The sequence below is a fragment of the Cetorhinus maximus genome, chromosome 30 (assembly GCF_964194155.1).
Source record: "Cetorhinus maximus chromosome 30, sCetMax3.hap1.1, whole genome shotgun sequence".
NCBI lineage: Eukaryota > Metazoa > Chordata > Chondrichthyes > Lamniformes > Cetorhinidae > Cetorhinus > Cetorhinus maximus.
This window is the reverse complement of record NC_135908.1, coordinates 5,236,886-5,256,353: the sequence shown is the minus strand read 5'-3', so window position 1 is coordinate 5,256,353 and position 19,468 is coordinate 5,236,886. Positions and strand designations below refer to the sequence as shown.

Below are 19,468 nucleotides of genomic sequence, written 5' to 3'. Positions count from 1 at the left end.
AAGTTCAACCTTGGGATATTTTCTTTAAAAATACAAAATTTTGAATTAAAACTTAGCTTTAAAATTTGTGAAATATAAAGATTCACATATGCTACAGAATTTGCTGTGGTTTTATTGTGAGAAGAGTTTGGAACGCAGTCAGGTGGCATGTCTCATGTCTCATGTCTTCCTGATTTTTGAACTGATGGCCCGTAACTCTGTTCCCTGGGGTGTTGTACCTAGGGGGCACCCCAAAGATGTGCTGGTGGACCACCACAGCCCCCCACTGCCTCCCTGCCTCCCTGGGAAGTCCCCACATAAGGATTACACAGCAATTGTCCAGGAAGCCCAAACTTTTGTTGGGCACCTTACCCTGCACTGGGAACCATCCAATTCTCCAGTTTAAATTGCAGTCTTCGGGTGGTTCCGACTGTCTTACACAAATAGTTGGGGAAAGTTAGAAAAATTAAAACCACTTCTACCTGGGTAACTAAAGTACTGACCCTGACCCTACACTGGACCACCTTACCACCTCTTCCCCCCCCACCCGACTAACCACCTCCCCCCACTGCCCACCCATCCCCACCTCCACCCTGACCCAACCTAGCCTCCTGCCATCCTATCTTATGCACCTACCTTCTCCCTGACTTCTCAAAGTGGCTGGACCTTTAAACTATCTGCTTTACGGTAGCTAGTTCCGTAAAAAGGGTGTGTATCTTCCTTTCTTCCGACTCTCCTGCACTCGACATAAGCCCTCGGAAACCCATTGCACTGCACTTTTCTCACCCAGCCTGAGTCAGAAGGTCAGGCAAGAAAGGTACGGCTGCATTTAGTGTAAGTAAATAGGAGCAGAGTGGCAATCAGACTATGATTATGGCCTGATATGTCTTTCATCCAGCACAATCCCACCTACAACATAATTGTCAACATTGTGGGGGTGAGTTTGAGCTGGAGTGACAATGGTAAGTGGTTTGTTAGCTTGAAGCCAAAATAAATCCGCACAGTTAAAGACCTCATGAACCACCTTAAGCATCAAGACAACATGGTTACCCAGAAGTTATCAAGCTAGGCTGAACACTTATGGTGCACAGAGAACTAGCTAAAGAATGAAAAAACTTCCAAACTTACCTTTCGGTGTTGCTTCCTGATGGTAAGGTTGAGATTAGGAACTGAAAGCAAGTAGGTGAATTTTTTGGGGGTGTTGGTAGACATAAAACTAGCAATCCAGAAGTTGAGTTTAAATCTCATCATTGCAAAATTCAATAAATCTGAACTAGTATTAGGAAAAGAAAATGAGCATGAAAGCGACGGCATTGTCATCTGAAATCCAAATTGTTCATTGACGTCCTTCGGACAGAAAATTCTACCATCCCTACCTGGTTGGTCTGACGCATAATTCTAATTCCATGTTTGCACAGTTTACTTTTAGCCCCCTCTGAAGTGGCCCAGCACACCACTTGATTGTCCAAGAAAAGATTGCTACTAGAAAGACCCATTATCATTTTCTTAAGGCAGCTCAGGATGGCTAATGGCTTGGCACACCCCAAGAACAAATAAAGATGATTCAATATCTCTAATTCTCCTTATTTCTCTCTATCTATTTTGATACTTCCTGTCAATAACCAACGAAAGAAGTAATTTAATTGACACTTTTGTCTTTGCACACAGACTTCAGAGATTAGTGAAAGATCTCCTGAAGCAACAACAAGGACAGGATAGTGGACCTTGGGCAAACAACAAGGTGTCTTCTCTTGACAGGACACTGGGAGAGATCAACCGCATATTGGAGAAACAGGTATTGCAGCTAGTTACAATTCTTTGGTGATTTTTTCGAATAGAAGTTCTGGAGACAACTCCTTACGTTTATAATTCTGGAGGCTGAAAGATCATTCGTCATTTGAGTGAATTTTTGTGCAAGGTGCTGTCGAAAAATTTTGCACAATGTGAAGGGGTTTTGTGATTTTAGAGCTGCACCAACTCCTATTTCAGGATTATAGCAAAGTAATTTGGCCTTTGTACAACACTTTGTAAAAGTACACTGGATAGTGTGAGGAGTCCAACACCCATATACTCACTCCTATCTCCCTCCTCCATCTGCTTGTATGCATCAGTTTTCAATTGCACACATGGCAGCTGTCGTGGATACTTCATTGCACAAGTCATCTCTCTTGAATGTTTTCACCATTGCTATGCAGTCACAATCAGCTTCAACTCACTTGGAGAATAGTTACAGACAACCTGGAAAGAAGCAGTTCGAAAATATCAGATATTGCATTAGATTCAAGATCCTTACCCTCGTCTATAAATCCCTCCATGTCTTTTTTTCCTATCCAATCTCTACCATCTCCTCCACCCTATATTTCATCCTGAGTGCTTTGTTCCTCTCACCAGCCTTCTGTGCATCCATCCCTGTATGCTCTGCCATTAGTATCAGAGCTTTTAGCTGCTTTGGTCCTAAACTTTGCAACTTTCATCCCAGGTTCCTTCACCTTTTCTTCCTGCTTTTAAAAAAACTCTCGAACTCTTTTTGAACAAGGTTTTGGCCACCTCTTCCTCTGTCTCATTTCTTAGCTTGGTGTCCCCTTTTCTTTCAACTATTTGTAAAATGCTTTGGGACTATTTTATGTTAGATGTTGCTATATAAATCAATATAAATAATAACAATATACAAACAATAACAAGTTGTTGCTATTATTTTTGTTGTCTTCATTGTTCTCCTCCTTCTGCTCTTCCTCCTCCTCTTCCTGTTCCACATTGGTCTCCTCTGTTCTGGCTGAGTGGCAGCAGCTAAGGAACTGAGCTTCACCAAAATGTAATTCATATTCTGCTTTTAAGACTGGAATTGAGTATATGCCTTTCTGTTATGAAGAAGCAAAATTAGCACCCTCAAACTTTTTTTTGGAGAGGAAGTCCGGAATTGCTCGTGGTAAATAAAGAATTGGTTAATTTATGGGAGCGAGAGTGTGACTGCCGTGTAACACACAAAATGCCGCTAAGCTGGATCTCTATTTAACATGACTGTTCCATTTAAAATCACACCATTTCATTGCTGTAAATGGACACTCTTTTAAGTTGACAGATACTCATAAATTTTCATCTCCAGGTCAGAATAAACTTGCATGAAATGACTGCCTTTTATTTTTTCATATACTAATCTTTTAAATATGACACCTAAAACATGGTAGATATGTAATGGTTGCAAGACTTTTGACATTGTTTTGTTTAAATTCTATTGGGGTCATTGAAGAGTGTCTGATGATTGCGGTTAGTACAGAACAAACCTTTCCTCTCCATCTTTTTATTTTATGAACCATAGCTAAAATGAGTCTGGTGGTTGACCAAAGTTGCACACTTGAAATCAGGGGCTCTCTACATGGGGAATCTCTCACACATTCATAGTATAGCATGTGACAACATTCCAGAAAGTGGTGTCAAGCACAGCATTGATTGAGATTATGGCTCTTGATAAAATGTCAGTGAGTATAATTTAAGGGTATTGTTATGATCCCAGCTGATGTTACTACTGGACAAGCCAGATCCCAGGGTGAAACCTGCCTTGATGGATCGTAACTTTTATTTGTTTGCTTAGTTATGTGGAGAGTTACTGAACAGAGTCACCGGAGTCAGCCAATGAACTTTTAACAAAAGAATAAAACATTTATTAAACAAGAGAAGATGAACTATATGACAATACTCCTTCACTCACAGCTAACCTTTACAGATATATATATAGATTTGTAAGGATAACACCAGTTACAAAAGCTATCTTATACCCTAATGTTCACAATAAGTACACAGTCCATGTACACCAATAGGCAACCTGTGGTCAGATGCACCACACTCTGAAACCAAGTGAAAGATGGCACCCCAGACAGATGTTATGAATCTCTCCTCAACTCCCCCCAGATGCTTGTCACACCATGAGCCAACCAGTCTCACTGAACTCAGTCTTTCACACAAGGGTTTTCAATCTCCACTCTCCAAGAACTCACTTTAGAATCTTCTCCCAAACTGGCGCTTTCTTTCAGATGCCTTCTGCAAGGGTTCACCTCCAGGGTTTCGAACTCTCCTTCTGATGTTCCTCTCCCCTGGCCACCGCATGCGTTCAAGCTTTCCTCCACGCATTTTCTCTCACTGACTCAACTGTCAACAATACGCCACTGCTTCATATGCCCATTGCAAAGGGTTAGAGACCTTTAGTTGCCTATTTGGACCTTCTAGCTTCTCACAAGCCTTTATTTCTTTAAGCTTGAAGCCTGGAAACTTTCTCTGCTCCTCACTCTTAGCTTCACTTAACAGGACCTTTTCCAGTTTCCTGTCCTTCCTTTGACTGGAAGGCCTACTTGGGATTTTCTCCAGTTCAACGCCCCTGGATTTGGGGACTTTCTTCTTTAGCTTTTGACTGGCTATCTGTCCCTTTTGCTCCAGTCTCTCTGGCAGCTATTTTCAACCAGCTTTAGCTTGGAACTGGCTATCTTCCCTATCTAGGCTGCTTTTTGTTTGGCAGCTGTCTCCAAACTGAACTCAAACCTGTTGTTTCTTTAGTTTTTCTGTGTGGGAGAGTGGGGTTTCCTCTTTGAACCTCTGTTGCTAGGCAACAGCACAGTTTTTTTTCTTTGTTTGCTTAACTTCTCTTTAGGAGTCGTAGAACTGATTAGAAATGCAGGCACCTTTTAAAGTGAAACTAAAACTCAATTTGACCTTTTCTTAACATACAGAAATACAAATCAAACATAAACTTTAAAGCTGAAACTCATTCCTAACACCCACAAATACAAATATAACTTACTTAAACTATCTATTCCTGAACAGTATTAACGCTTGTCTTGCCTCAGGTGTTCTTTGACCTCTTATGAAAGTAACAACAATTGCAGGTGATTTCTTGGTAGAGCACAGAAATCCTTGCATTCTCTGCTGTTTATTTGGTATGGGGGTGGGGAAGTGGAAGAAGCCACCTGACTATTGAGTTAACTAAGATTTTGTTCAGAAATGATGATTATTAATCTAAAGATAGATTACTTCTGCTGGTTATATTTATATCTGAGTATGACATAATGCTTAACATGTGTGAGCAGTCCTGGTGCCTGAAGGTGAATTCCATAATGCATCCGATAAACTTGCACAAAACTCCAGGAAATCTCCTCATTATTGGCTGATGCTACTTTTTTATTTATAGTAAGAAGAGTTAGGTTTCAGTGAAAATTATATGTAGCTTTTTAATCATGTCTGCTGAGTCTCTGTAGCCAGGTACATACAACTGGCAGGTTTTCTGCATTTTGTGAGTTAATGAAGAGAGAGTTTTTATAACCATTTTGTTTTTGAGTTTCATACCCGTTCCCTGGCAAGAATCACTCCTGACCACAGCACAAACACAGAAACATCTTTCAGCAGCTGCTGGATTACTTCTCACAATTTGGCATTACCTCCCTGTTTTATATCATAAGAAACCAAAAATATTGCCGGGGTCATTCGATTGTGCTGGGATTACTCTTAAGATGTTGTTATATTGTAGGTGCTGATTTGAAACTAATACTGGTTGAGAGGCGAACAGAAAGTATACTGTCAGCTCTCTGATGAGGGAAAATGGCGATCTTAGTTTGTGTACACACTTAGAGCTTGATTACAGGTGTTCAAAAGCTGCTGATATTCTAATGCCTGCTCCTATTAATGTTAAAAGTGAAATTTAAGATTAATGCACGAGTGATCAGCACAGCAGTACATGTCAGGGAAGGACTAAATTGAAATCTTGGCTTGTGCTGACCTAAACTGGGATGGAAGATAGGGTACCACCACTGGTTTTAGCTCCCTTCAGCACTCCCTGCCCTGATTAATATCCGGGGATCTCTACTGGAATTGTGCAAATTTCAGACGGGGGGCAGAATTCGACTCAGCTCTGAGACCCCATATATGGCTAAACAGTCTGCTGACGCATACTGTAAAGGTTCACATATGAATAGTGGCCATTGGAGTGAGGGGCCAGAGGCTGTCTGTTGCTCGTGGAAATTATAATGCAGGAAGGAGACAACTCCCTCAAGAGAGAATAGGGAAAAAAAAACAGAGAGAGGTTAAAACTGTTTAAAAAGATCTCTAGTAATTTGATATTATTCTGCAGCCTGTGTGGAGCCAAAGCAACAGCAACATGGTAAAAACATTCTATTGGAGCTAGTAGGGATAACAGATGCTGAAACATGGTGGGAAAGATGAAGAGGGGTAACTGAAAGCCTGCTTGTAAAAGTATTTTTTTGAGAGAGTTTTTAAAAATGGAGAGAGAAGTATAGAGGTGAAGGCTTTTAAGAAGGGAGTGGGACCGAGAAGGCTGAAAGCTGTGTTCCAATGATGAGCAAAGGAAGAGGGAGTGCACAGAAGGCCAGAGTTAGACCAAAGGGTGCTGGAGAGCATTTCAGGCTGAAGGAGGTTGTGCTTTCGCTTGGAGGAATTTGAAGGCGAGGGTGAGAAATTTAAATGTAATACTTTAGGTGAAAGGAAGTCATTGCAGGTCAGTAAGGGTGAAGGGGTTGCTTGACAGGAAATGCATAATGTATGTCAGGATGTGGGTGTCAATATTGAGGACAAGTTGGAGTTTGTGAATGGTGGAGAATAGGAGGTTAGCAAGGAGGGCATTGCAATAACTGAGTGTAGAGGTGACAACAGGATGGAAAGAGGTTTCAGTGAAGGAAGGGCCAGAGGTGAAGAATGTTACAAAGGCAGAAATAGATGGTTTTTTGATGGATAGGTTTTGAAGCTGAGCTCGAGGTAAAACAGAGTGCCAAGGTTTTATCCCGAGTATGTAGACAGGGAGTCGCTGGCAAAGGAGTAACGTTTATAACAGGGTCTAAAGAAGCTGGGTGTTCAATTAAAGGAGGCAGCCAAATATTGCATTTCAAAGGTAATCTTATGCCTTTTACAATTTAGGCAACTTCATGCTCAAATTAGATTGCACAACTTGCTTTTGTATAAGCCAAAATCATTTTACATCAATGAAAACAGCACTGTATAACTGAGCCTTTTAATTTCTTTTGACCCTGAAAACAAACAGAACTAACTTGCCAATGGCAATGTTTTCAATAGCCTGCAAGTTCTAATCTGTATAGGCAGCAATGGCTGATTCAGATGCTGTTTTATGAAGAAGAAAAATTAGCATCTTCAAACCAGCAGGCTGTAATTCTGTTGCAAACCTGCAAACCCAAACACATCTCATGTCAATGAGCTGTGGATAGAATCCTGATGGTGTCAATCATTGACTGATGGGTGGGAACAGACACTCTTAATTGAATTTCCCTGGGGAGAGTGAAAAATATCTAGAGATGGTGGGGTGGAGTCTTTGAGAAGCTGATATCCATCAAGGCTGTCAAATTGTGTGAGAGCTTGTTACACAGATGTACATTTGCTAATGACTCACTTGTCTCAGGATATTGGCCTAAGGGACAGCAGAATAGATGGTTTCTCCTGTTCATTTACAAGTTTATGCATTTAAAAGCAAAACAAGAATATAAATAGTTTCAACAATTAATGGTGAATCAAAAATTGTATTAGAGAGTACAGTCAGATTTCTGGAATCTGTACCACTGATTTGTCCAGTGCTCCTCGTGTCTGCCATCCCACTTCCACAAACTGCAATTTATCCGCAGCATTAACCCCGACCATTGTTTGTACCCCTGCATCCCTATTCTCATCCCCATCGTGGTAATGCTTCACTTTCTCGGTGATCTATTTCAGCTGCACCTCCCTACAACCTGCTCCTCTAAAACTGACACTTTCCTTGTTCTCCACTCAACCATTAATGGCTTCTCCTTTAATTAGTACGCATGTGCCTTCTGGAACTTTGGCCGACAGCTTCCACCTCCCTCCCTACCTTTAAAAGCTTTCGAGGAGCTTTCCCTGTGACCATGCTTTCGCTACATCCAAGCCCTTTTTATTTTTGTTCTTCTGCCTGCTTGGTGTCTGACCTTTATCCACCAACGTAAAGCATATTTGTGTACCTGATGAGCACTGTAAAATGCAAATCCTATTGTGTTGATATCAAACTAGTGCTACTCTGCTCTCTCAGTAAAGCTTACCAAAATGTCTTGCAAATGTGAGTTTGATTGCATTGATTAAAGTAATTTTATGACAGCTTAGGTCATGTTTAAATAATTTCTATATCTGTGCGCAGAAATTAGGGTGCTACAGATGACCTCAATGTCTTTAGACTGGGAGAGGGGTATCAGTATGGGTTCCCAATTCTGATTGCTTTCAGTGATTTGTACTAGAATGCATGGATGTAAGATGAAGACTGAATCAGGCTCAACTGTGATCCTTCCCAAACCTAAATGACCTCCTGATATTCACTATATAGGTTCATTGAGCTGGGCACGAAAGGACAACTTGGGAAAAGGGAACTATAGGGCCAATTTCTGCAGTGTTCCTCACGCAGAGTGAAGACGCGTCAGGCCATTTTACAGGCAGTGAACAAAGTGCTGGCATCGAGCAGGAAGGATAAAGGAGGGGTTGATGGGAGTGAAAGCGCAGTAAAAGACCAGATTTGGAGGGAGAGGAGGTGCTGGTGTGGCTTTTTTTAAAAACTCCTTCATGGGATGTGGGCATCGCTGGCAAGGCCAGCATTTGTTGCCTGTCCCTAATTACCTTTGAACTGAGTGCTTGCTAGGCCATTTCAGTGGGCAGCTAAGAGGATCTGGGGTCACATGTAGGCCAGACCAGATAAAGATGGTAGATTTCCTTCCCTGAAGGACATTAATGAACCAGATGGGTTTTTACAACCATTGATGATAGTTTCATGGTCACCATTACTGAGACTAGCTTTCATTTCCAGATTTTATTAACTGCATTTAAATTCCACTAGCTACCATGGTGGGATTTGAACCCTGGACCTCTGGATTACTAGTCCACTGACATTACCACTAGGCTACCGTCTCTCCCCGCTGCTAAGTGGGGCAGCTTATTGTGAAAGGGGGAACAAGAACCAGGCTAGTGTTGGAAAAGCAAACAGTGTGTGCAGGGTCATGTGGTTGAAGGAGGTCATTGAGATAGGGAAGGGCTTGGCTGTGGAAGGATCTGAAGGCAAGGATGAAGATATTAGAATTAAATAAAGTGAACACCTTCAGGAGACAGTGGGCAAAGAAAGCTGATAGAAATAAAGAGGTGGAAAATATTTTACCTCCCTGCATATTTTCCCTAATTTTACTCCTTGAGTTTTAAAATGATTTATATTTATGCAGTGGAGACCGAGTTTGGTAACCTCTTTCTGATGTCCTACTCTACTCCTCCTGCACCGCCTCCATGTTATGGCTCTGATTGAAAGGAACCTAGAACATTTCTGTGCTACTGATTTAATCATTGCTGCAAATATACAAGTTCAAAAAGAATGTCACAGCACATTTTTCTATCCTCTGATATCAGTGACTAATTGTTACCTATATACAGGGGAAGCAAATTAAAATAATTACTTGATTGGAATAGAATTTATTTTATCTCTAAACTAACTTACACCGCATGTAAGAAAATTGAGACACTCTGAATTGCTGACATTATAAAGTCCTGGTCCCATTTTCTCCTTTGCCCTCCTCTATGGAGGTGCCCACTGTCTCTCTTGATGTCTCTTTCTCACCTCCCCTTCTTCCCCTACCGCCTTACTTAAGTTGACCGCTTGATGTGCAAACATGCAAATTTATGTTATAACATTCTGTGGTTCAGTGTGATAGGATATCAGTGCACTGTGCTATTCACTCTCCAAATTCAAGATTAAAAACAACTACGAATCCTGGACCTCTGAAATAAAAACATAAAATTCTGCAACTCTGTAACTATAAAAGAAAGATGTATATACGTAAGTATGAAAATGAACTTTTTATGAAATAATTTTAACAGTACAGTGACAAAATGCACCTTCAGTATGTATGCTTAAAGGAATGTATGTGTGGGGTGACTTAGTGGCTTCATAAAATTTCAATGAAAGATTCAGTATATTTATCAGATTGAATTATGGATAGAGGCAAAGCCACCATTGTCTCAGACGGAGTATTTCGAAGATTTTGTCTCATAAGATTTTCACCTGGCCTCCAGCCAAATTCATTTAAATAAATTTGCTTTTTAAAAAAACATTACCTGTGTTGGCTATTGACCTCTGATCAGAAATTGTCAGATAATGATAACCAGTACATCCATTGTGCGACTTTGTTGACTTTTATTAGATGGTCCCACTAAGTGACCACTTAGAGTATCTTTCAGCAGCTTTATTTGCTCCCCCTCTCACCCCCATCCTTTTATTTTTTGCATAATTTGCCAGCCAGATATGATTGTTCTGAACAGTTTTACTTCCTGGTTGCATCTTTTTTTTTTCTGGAGGAATCTAGTAATTGGCTTGCATTTTCCTTTTTACACTTCTTAAAAAGTCAGTGATTTTTGGAGATTTGACGTCCTTTTCCCATTGATGATATGGGCAGTGCATATTTCAGAAAGTCCCCAACAATAGCTTGCTAATGTGACTGTCAGTTGATGGTGCAATTTCAGTAAGTGTTTGATAAAATTGTCATGTCTTAAGGGACTAAATACCCCATTGATTGACATTCCTGTCAGAAGGTGTCAGGAGACATCTAATATGTGCGGCTTTGAAAAAACCAGCTTTTCAGTCGTCGCAACTCAGAAAACACAAGCTCTTCAACTTCTGTGCATTTAAGGGAGAGTCCAGTAAAGTAGTTTGCAAACAGATTCAAAGCATGGGATAGTGTAGAAATAGAATGCACTTGAAAGACGTCAAAGGAAACTCAGTACACCTGATAGATGACCTTATGAAGGAAAATTGATAGTGTAACATGTTTCGATGAATACGTTACAGCACTGAGGTTAGGTGCATGATGTCCATTTTTGATTCATGAATACATTTGTTTTGCTAAAATTAAATATTTAATTGGAATACTGTGGTAAAATAATCAGTTCTTCGGCAACAATTCAGACAGCTTATGAGTGATTGTTAGAAATTATGATTGCATTAATTTGAAGGGAGAGTTGAAAAATTAAAGTTGAATTGGAAATTAAATATATTAAAGTGCTGGATCCATAAAGAGGGAGAAATAGGTTAACTTTTCAAGTGCAAAATCTTGGTCAGATTTTTTTTCCCCTTTTTCAGATGGCGATGAACTGACTATGTAGTTGTAAAATTTTCTATTTCATGTTTCCAGCATTTATTATTCTGTTATTTTGAATTACACTTGCTTCTCACTGGTACTTTTATCCTGAGTGCTTGGCCGTTTGGGTTAATGAACACGAAAGGTTTATTTTTCTGTTCATTTTTGCTTCTGTACAGCTAAGTCCGGGGAAGTTTTTGGATGCTGAATCAAAGCTTCGAATGTGTATGGATAGTGTTAAAACTGGGATAATAAGTAAGCTTACAAACTGCTGGCAGAGAGTTTACAAGGCACTGATTCAACCAGTATAAAAACAGAAAAACTCAGCAAGACTGGCAGCACCTGTGGCAAGAGAAACAGAGTTAACTTTTTGAGTTGGTATGACTTCTTCAGAGCTAAAGAGAAGTAGAAATGTAATGGATTTTTTACTGTTTAAGAGGAGGTGGAGCAAAATAAAAGGTCAGGGATAGGTGGGAGCTAAGGAGAAATAGATGCCATGGACAAAGTACAAAGGGAGTGTTAATGGTAGTGTTAAAGACTAAAGAAGGTGCTGATAGTGGCATAAAGGTAAGATGGCAGATGGTTAATAGCAGAACAAGGGTCAGTGCCCTGTGAAAGCAAAACGAAAACAAGTGACAGGTGACCCTGGGATGGGAGGTGGAAGGTGGTTGGGGAGAAAAATAATAAATTTAAAAAAATAAATGAATGAATAAATAAAAATTTAAAAATAATTTGTTGTGATTCCGGCTGATACTACTGGACAGGCCAGATCTCAGGGTCTGCATTCAAAGGATCATCCTCCACCATTTCCGCCAACTCCATACCACCACCAGACACATCATCTGCCAACTCCAGCATGATGCCACCACCCAACACATCTTCCCCTCAACCCCCTGTCAGCATTCCATAGGGACTGTTCCCTCTGTGACACCCTGGTCCACTCCTCCATCACCCCCAACTCCTCATCCCTTCCCACAGCACCTTTCCATGCAATCACAGAAGGTGCAACACCTGCCCTTTTACCTCCTTCCTCCTCACCGTCCAAGACCCCAAACATTCCTTTCAAGTGAAGCTGTGCTTCGTTTGCACCTCCTTCAATTTGGTCTACTGCATTCGCTGCTCCCAATGCAGTCTCCTCTACATTGGGGAGACTAAACACAAACTGGGTGACCGCTTTGCGAAACACCTTCGCTCAGTCTGCAAACATGACCCAGACCTTCCTGTTGTTTGTCATTTCAACACACTGCCCTGTTCTCATGCCCATATGTCCGTCCTTGGCCTGCTGCAATGTTCCAGTGAAGCCCAACGTAAACTGGAGGAACAGCACCTCATCTTCCGATCAGGCACTTTACAGCCTTCCAGACTTAACATTGAGTTCAGCAACTTCAGACCATGAACTCTCTTCACCATCTTTACCGTTTCTTTAATCCAATTATTTTTTATTTTTGTTTATTTATTCATTTGAAAATTTTTTAAAATCCTTTTTCCCCAACCACCAACACCCCACCCGAACACAGGGCCATCTGTCATTGGTTTTTATGTTTTGCTTTCACAGAGCGCTGACCCTTGTTCTGCTATTAACACATTCTGCTATCTTACCTTTATGCCACTATCAGCACCTCCTTTGTCCTGTGCCCATGACATCTTTGTCAAATTTCTCCTTTGCTCCCATCTAGCCCTGACCTTACGAACATACGAAAAAGGAGCAGAAGTAGGCCGTTCGGCCCCTCGAGCCTGCACTGCTATTCAATAAGATCATGGCTGATCTGATTGTTTTGAGTTCCATATTCCCATCTACCCCCAATAACCTTAGGGAATCATTCTATCTCTGCCTTAAAAATATTCAGTGACCCTACCTGCACTGCCTTCTGCGGCAGAGGTCCAATGTGGCACAACCCTTTCAGAGGAAAAATTTCTCCTCATCTTGTCCTATAAGCGTGACCCCTAATTTTAAAACCATACTCCTAATTCTGTACTCACCATCAAGAGGAAACATCCTTTCCACATTCACCTTGTTGAGACCATTCAAGATCTTTTATACTTCAATCAAGTCACCCCTCACTCGTCTACTCCAGTGTGTCCAACCTTTCCTCATAAGACAACCCGCTCATTCCAAGGTATCAATCTAGTAAACCTCCTCTGAACCGCCTCCAACGTATTTACATCCTTCTTTAAATAAGGAGACCAAAACTGCACGACAGTTTTCCAGATGCACCAATGCCCTGTATAAATGAAGCATAACATGCTTACTTTTATTTTCAATTCCTCTTGTAATAAAGGATAGCATTCCATTAGCCGCCTTGATTATGTGCTGTACCTGGTTACTAACTTTTTTGACTCATGCACAAAAACACCTAGATCCCTCTGCACTTCGGAATTCTTCTATTTTATTCCACCCCATCTTAAGCTGTATAAAATCCACCACATTTCTACTTCTCTTTCGCTCTGAAGAAGAGTCATATGGACTCGAAACATTAACTCTGTTTCTCTCGCCACAGATGCTGTCAGACCTGCTGAGTTTTTCCAGCATTTCCTGTTTTTATTTCAGATTTCCAGCATCCGCAGTATTTTGCTTTAATCTTACTGATTTAACTGGTGTTGTGATGGCATGCTAAACCGTCACAACAAACCTTGATTCATCTGTGAACATCACCAGAACCCCAGATTGAATTGCTGCCTCAATGTCCTGCTGAATGTTTACTCTTTATAGGTACCAAGATTAGGGAAATGTCTACTGAAGATTCCTGCTTTGGACACCATGAAGTAGGCTTTCATAGTACAGCATATTAACAGCAAGTCTTTATTAACAACTCATAACTATATATATATATATATATATATATATATTTACTGTAGAGGGTACAGGAGTGGAGCTGACTCTAGTCTAGGCCTTAACCCAACCCTATCCATCTCTGGGTCATGTGCCACCTTGTATCACCCTGTGGGCGATGCTGTACTCAGTCCCACATTAATCATTTACGTACCAGACCCTACTACTACAAATGCCTGTGTGTTTTTAGTAACAAATCTACATATGGAAAAGCTTTATTATTGCTGAAAAATTAGAGATGTTGAAGCTCTTCATCTTGCACTTATCAGGACACTTGCTAGACCACCAAAATAAGGGGAAAACAATAATTAATTTATACTGTATGTGAAGAGAGTGCTGATTGGTTGGCAAGTGGATTCTGATTGGTAGAGATGTTGCCATGGATAATGCGTCACTGATGGTGACTGACAGGTGACTGCCAAGCATTGTTTGAAATTTAAACCAAGGCAGCTTAACCCTGATTGGTCAAGGCATTGCCCTGAGGAATGAGTCAGCGAATAGCTGTCACTTATTTCGTTTAGCAGAAACAGACACAATGTGTGTACATGTTCCTTCTGTCTGCAAAGAACAGGGCCCTGTCTATTAATACATGTAGCTTTCAGTACTCACACATGCACCACATTGCGAGCCCAACTGACAATTTTAAATTGGTTGTCAGCGTAATTCTTAGCACACAGGATTATTTAGCAAATGTTGTCCTATCGCGGAATCACACCTAATATTGGACACTGTGTTTTGAGTTTTGTAAGCACGGGCTGGTTGGGTTCAGTCTGTGCCCTGCCTGTCGCGTACAGCAGCTGGGACATGCTGTTGGAAATGATCTGCCAGTCTTTGGGATGTATGGCCTGCATACCTAGCATCACACTGGCACTGAAATTCTTATGCCACATTACTCATTTGTGTGATAGGCAGAACATCTTTTTGGCTTGACGGCAGCATCCTCTTAGTGGTGGATGCCTACCGTGTTGCTACTGCATAGTAACAGCATGAAACAGCTAGCTTCATCTGCTGCTCAAATTTTTGAGATACCTTGCCCTTTCAAGGTAATCTGAGGTAGACTGAGCACGTTTCAGAGCAGGAGGTGACAGGTTGTGTGATATATAGTGTGAAATGATCTGATCAGGGTAGCCATTATCCTGCAGGATGCCTTTCATGAGCCCTATTTCAGCATCAAGCTTGCATGGTGAGCAAATGGCTCGGGCCTTATTTACAAGGTTGTCGATAAGACCAATCCTATAGCATGTGGAACTGTAAGAATTCCAACGCGTGTATTGATTTTTATACCATTTACCAAAGTCCATCAACCACAAGGCTCAAGTCAGGCGTGTGATGGAATACTCTCCACTTGCCTGGATGAGTGCAGCTTCAACAACACTTAAGGAGCTTGGCACCATCCTGCACAAAGCAGCCCACTTGATTGGCACCACATCCACAAACATTCACTCCCTCCACCACCGATGCACAGTGGCAGCAGTGTGTGTACCATCTACAGGATGCACTGCAGTAACTCACCAAGGCTCCTTAGACAGCACCTTCCAAACCCATGACCACTAACATCTAGAAGGACAATGGCAGGAGACGCATGGGAACACCACCACTTGGAAGATCCCCTCCAAGCTATTCACCATCCTGACTTGAAGTATATCACCGTTCCTTCATTGTCGCTGGGTCAAAATCCTGGAACTCCCTTCCTAACAGCATTGTGGGTGTACCTACACCATATGGACTGTAGTGGTTCAAGAAGGCAGCTCACCACCTTCTCAAGGGCAATTAGGGATGGGCAATAAATGCTGGGCTAGCCAGTGACGCCCACATCCTGTGAATAAATTTTTCTTAAAAACCACCTGGAAGCTCCCCTCCAATCCACACAGCATCCTGACCTGGAACTATATCGTACCATTCCTTCACTGCCGCTGGGTCAAAATTCTGGAACTCCCTTCCGAACAGCACTGTGGGTGTATCTACACCACATGGACTAAGGCAGCTCAAGAAGGCGGCTCATCAACACCACCTCAAGTGATGGGCAATAAATGCTGGCCTAACCAGCGACTCTAGCACTCTGTAAAAGAATAAGTAAAAAAATTACTAATCCATTTTACAAGTATACAGGATGACAGTTTCATTAGAAAAGCAATTTCATGGTAATATGTTCATCACTGGTATCGTACATCACATTTTCAGCCCGAAAGTGATGTAGTTATGTTGTTGAGTGATGTAGGAAAGGGTGAGAGAAGTAACAGAGGTGGGGTGAGGAGGAATTGTCCCACCATAGAAATAACCTATATTCTGCTAATAGTTTTGAATTATTTAAAAGTTAAGTAGATGCTTCTCTAAACTTACACATCAAAAGCAAAATAACATTCTTGTTGCATGTAACCATTTCGCACTCTCATATCATGAACAGTCGTAGTGACTGTGACCCACCGCTAGATGGCACAATGGATAGACTGAAACACTGCATTCCATCCTACAAAATTAAGGAAGCCTTGCAGTCCGATTCCTCCCATGATATTTTTGTGTCCAAGAAATTTTAATCTTCCCAAGCAGCTGAATGCAATTTTGGTCAATGTATTTTTTTTCCCCATGGATGACTTTATGGTGGGATTTGCATACAAACAAGTAATGAACCCAGCAAAACCTGGTTGCCTCAAAATACAATCAAACGTTTTGCGACCAAACCAGTTTTCTGCAGTCAGGTTGCACCTTAAAAAGCTGACTGAAGAATATATAAATCTTTCATTAAAGCTAATAGTTGGCTTCAGAAAAGAGAAGGGCAAGCCTGAGACTGCAAACAGTGTTTTAATGCGCTTTGTTCTAAATCTTTGTCTTTTAGTTTCTATCTATAATGTAAAATAACTATGAATAATTTTTCAATACTTTGGATGTGATCATTTTTGAGACCATACAAGAGACATTTTCTTTGCCCAGTTTTCTTCCCTACATGCACGCACACACAGTCACTCACTCAATCTCTCCCTCTGTGAGACACACACACACACATGTTCGCTGCCCTGTGCTGCTGCTAAAAAGTGACTATTCTTCATGAATGAACTGAGAGAATGTGCCTGTATGCATTGGCAGGCATTTCAACCATAGCAGGCATCACAGCTGAGTTCAATTTATGTGGAAGTGTCTTCACAAAAGGCTTGAAGAATTGGGAGCTCTGAAGTTACTTATCACAGAAGGAGGCCATTCAGCCCACCATGTCTGCACCAGCTTTCCAAATGAGTATTATCTAGTGCCAATGCCCTGCCTTTTCCCCGTACCCTTGAACATTGTTTAAATTCAAATAATCATCTAATGCCCTCTTGAATGCCTCAATTGAGCCTGCCTCCCGTACATTTCCAGGCAGTGCGTTCTAGACCCGAACCACTCGTGTGAAAAAATTTGTTTTCATGTCACACTTGCTTCCTTTACAAATCACTTTAAATCTGTGCCCTTTCGTTCTTGATCCTTTTACAAGTGGGAACAGTTTCTCCCTATCTACTACATCCACCCCTCATGATTTTGAACATCTCTATCAAATCTCCTCTCAGCCACCTTCTCTCCAAGGAGAACAGTCCCAACCTTTCAATCTCTCCCCATAGCTGAAGTTTCTCATCCCTGGAACCATTCTTGTAAACCTCTTGTGCACTCCAATGTGTTCACATCCTTCCTATAATATGGTGCCCAGAACTGTACACAATATTCCAGCTGAGGTCTAACGAGTGTCTTAGATACTTAAGCACCAACTTAATGAGGTATCTGCCCTGATTACAGTAGCTGCTGTCAAACCTGATGTTTTATTTAAAGAAATGAGGTTTCACATGGAATTATTTGTAATTATCTAGTCAGCTATGCAATAACTCTTAGTTTTCACTTAGCGAGCTGGGTGCATGCTTATTTGAGGAAGGAGTAGGCTGTAGCTGCTGCATCTCACCTCCAACAGTACTTTATTGGCTGTAAAGCACTTTGGGACATCCTTAGGGTGTGAAAGACACTATATAAGTACAAGTCTTTCTGCCTTTTATAGTTAATTCAGAGTCTAAGATCATGACAAGCTGACAGCGAAAATTAGTGGTGAACAGCTCTAAACAAATTTTCTTTTATGCAATTGAATGCCCTTGAACCCCCTTCCGTTCACAAAATGGGCTTTGAAGAAATAGCAATGATAGTTAAGTTTTTTAATATTCTGCGTTGACAGATTGCCAGTGAAAGAACTGAGCAAGTACTTTAAATGTTGTACATGGTTCAGGATTCAAAATTCACAGTCTGCAGTCTCTCATTACCACTTTACTCTGGAGCCTTATGTTGCTTCTGCTCAAATGAGTCCTTTATGCATTATAATATGCACTACCCTGTGTACTAAAAATCTAAGTTCTATCCATGCTTCTACCTTCTGCTAATCACCCCTTCCCCACCCCCCTGGGGAAACCCATCAGCCAGTGAATTTTAATACAAGTCAACACCCTCAGGAAAAGGAAATGAAAATTGCAAGAATTTATTAAGGGTAAGGATAAACAGGTGGAGGGCATTAATTATTTAAAGAGACACCTATTGTCACTGAGGTGTTGAGTAGGGATAGGAGCGATACCCTTGAAATGTTTCACTTTGTAAATAAATCTAAACTGAGGAAAGATTGACTTCTAGCCTCCTCCTTCACCGATGGCTCTTAGTTTAACAGCAGGGATAAAATGGTGAGGCCCTCACAGCCAGTAACTACATTTAAAATTTATTATATGCTGTGGTAATGGACTCAGTTGTGAGAGAGTTAAAAAGCTGTGTCCTACATGTTGTCCCTGTGGGTTTCTGAGATGCCTTTGTGGGAGTTGCATTTTTCTTAATTGTATCACAGTTCAATAAGTTGGGAGTGGCTTTGCCCGGGAAACACTGAACAAAGTACTCATTGTGGACACACTTGTAAAACTATCTGCAAGGATCTAATTGGTGGAAGGAGGTTTTTATTTGTTTATTGGCCTTTTAATGGTTAGGCTGTACTGTCATTTCATTCGAGGAAAAGGAAACATTGCAGTTCACCACTAATAGCACAGATGAAATAATTTATGACTTTTGTCAGTTTCTTTTCTGTTTGGCAAGAATTGCAGCTGAAATCCTGACAGGTTTTTTGCTCTAAATTTAACAATTCAATGTTACACACAGACCAAGCATTTAAAAATATTGATGTTGTTTTCTGATTTCAATATGAAACCTTATTGTTTAATGCTTGAGATTGTATGCCTGGATTCCGCTGTAATATATCCATGTTCAACTTGTTTTCATATTTAAAGAGGCATTTAGTTTTCACAAATATATTTCTGCGATCCCTGGTCCGTGCCAAAATAGCAGAGCAGTTAGAATGTTACAATTGACCTCAGCGTTCTAATCAATGGAGAAGAAAAAATTATAGATTTACATTTCCTAGATTGTGGTACGCTGATTGTTGCAGGAAAGTGTAACACTATGTGTTAAGTGAGAACAGGTTTAGGCTCTGCAGTGAGGCCCTCAGTTTTTGAATTGCTTGCCAAGATGCATCGACATGTCTTGCATAAGAAACCTAGCC

General features: G+C 40.9%; 1 protein-coding gene across 3 annotated transcripts in view; it reads left to right on the top strand.

Moving 5' to 3' along the window:
• Positions 1–19,468, top strand: part of scaper (S-phase cyclin A-associated protein in the ER) — a 291,693-nt gene that overhangs the window by 147,977 nt on the left and 124,248 nt on the right. For all 3 annotated transcript variants that reach the window (XM_078532314.1, XM_078532315.1, XM_078532313.1), the window contains one exon: positions 1,648–1,774. In XM_078532314.1, coding sequence (XP_078388440.1) covers positions 1,648–1,774 — 127 coding nt within the window. The remainder of the gene's footprint in view (positions 1–1,647; positions 1,775–19,468) is intronic.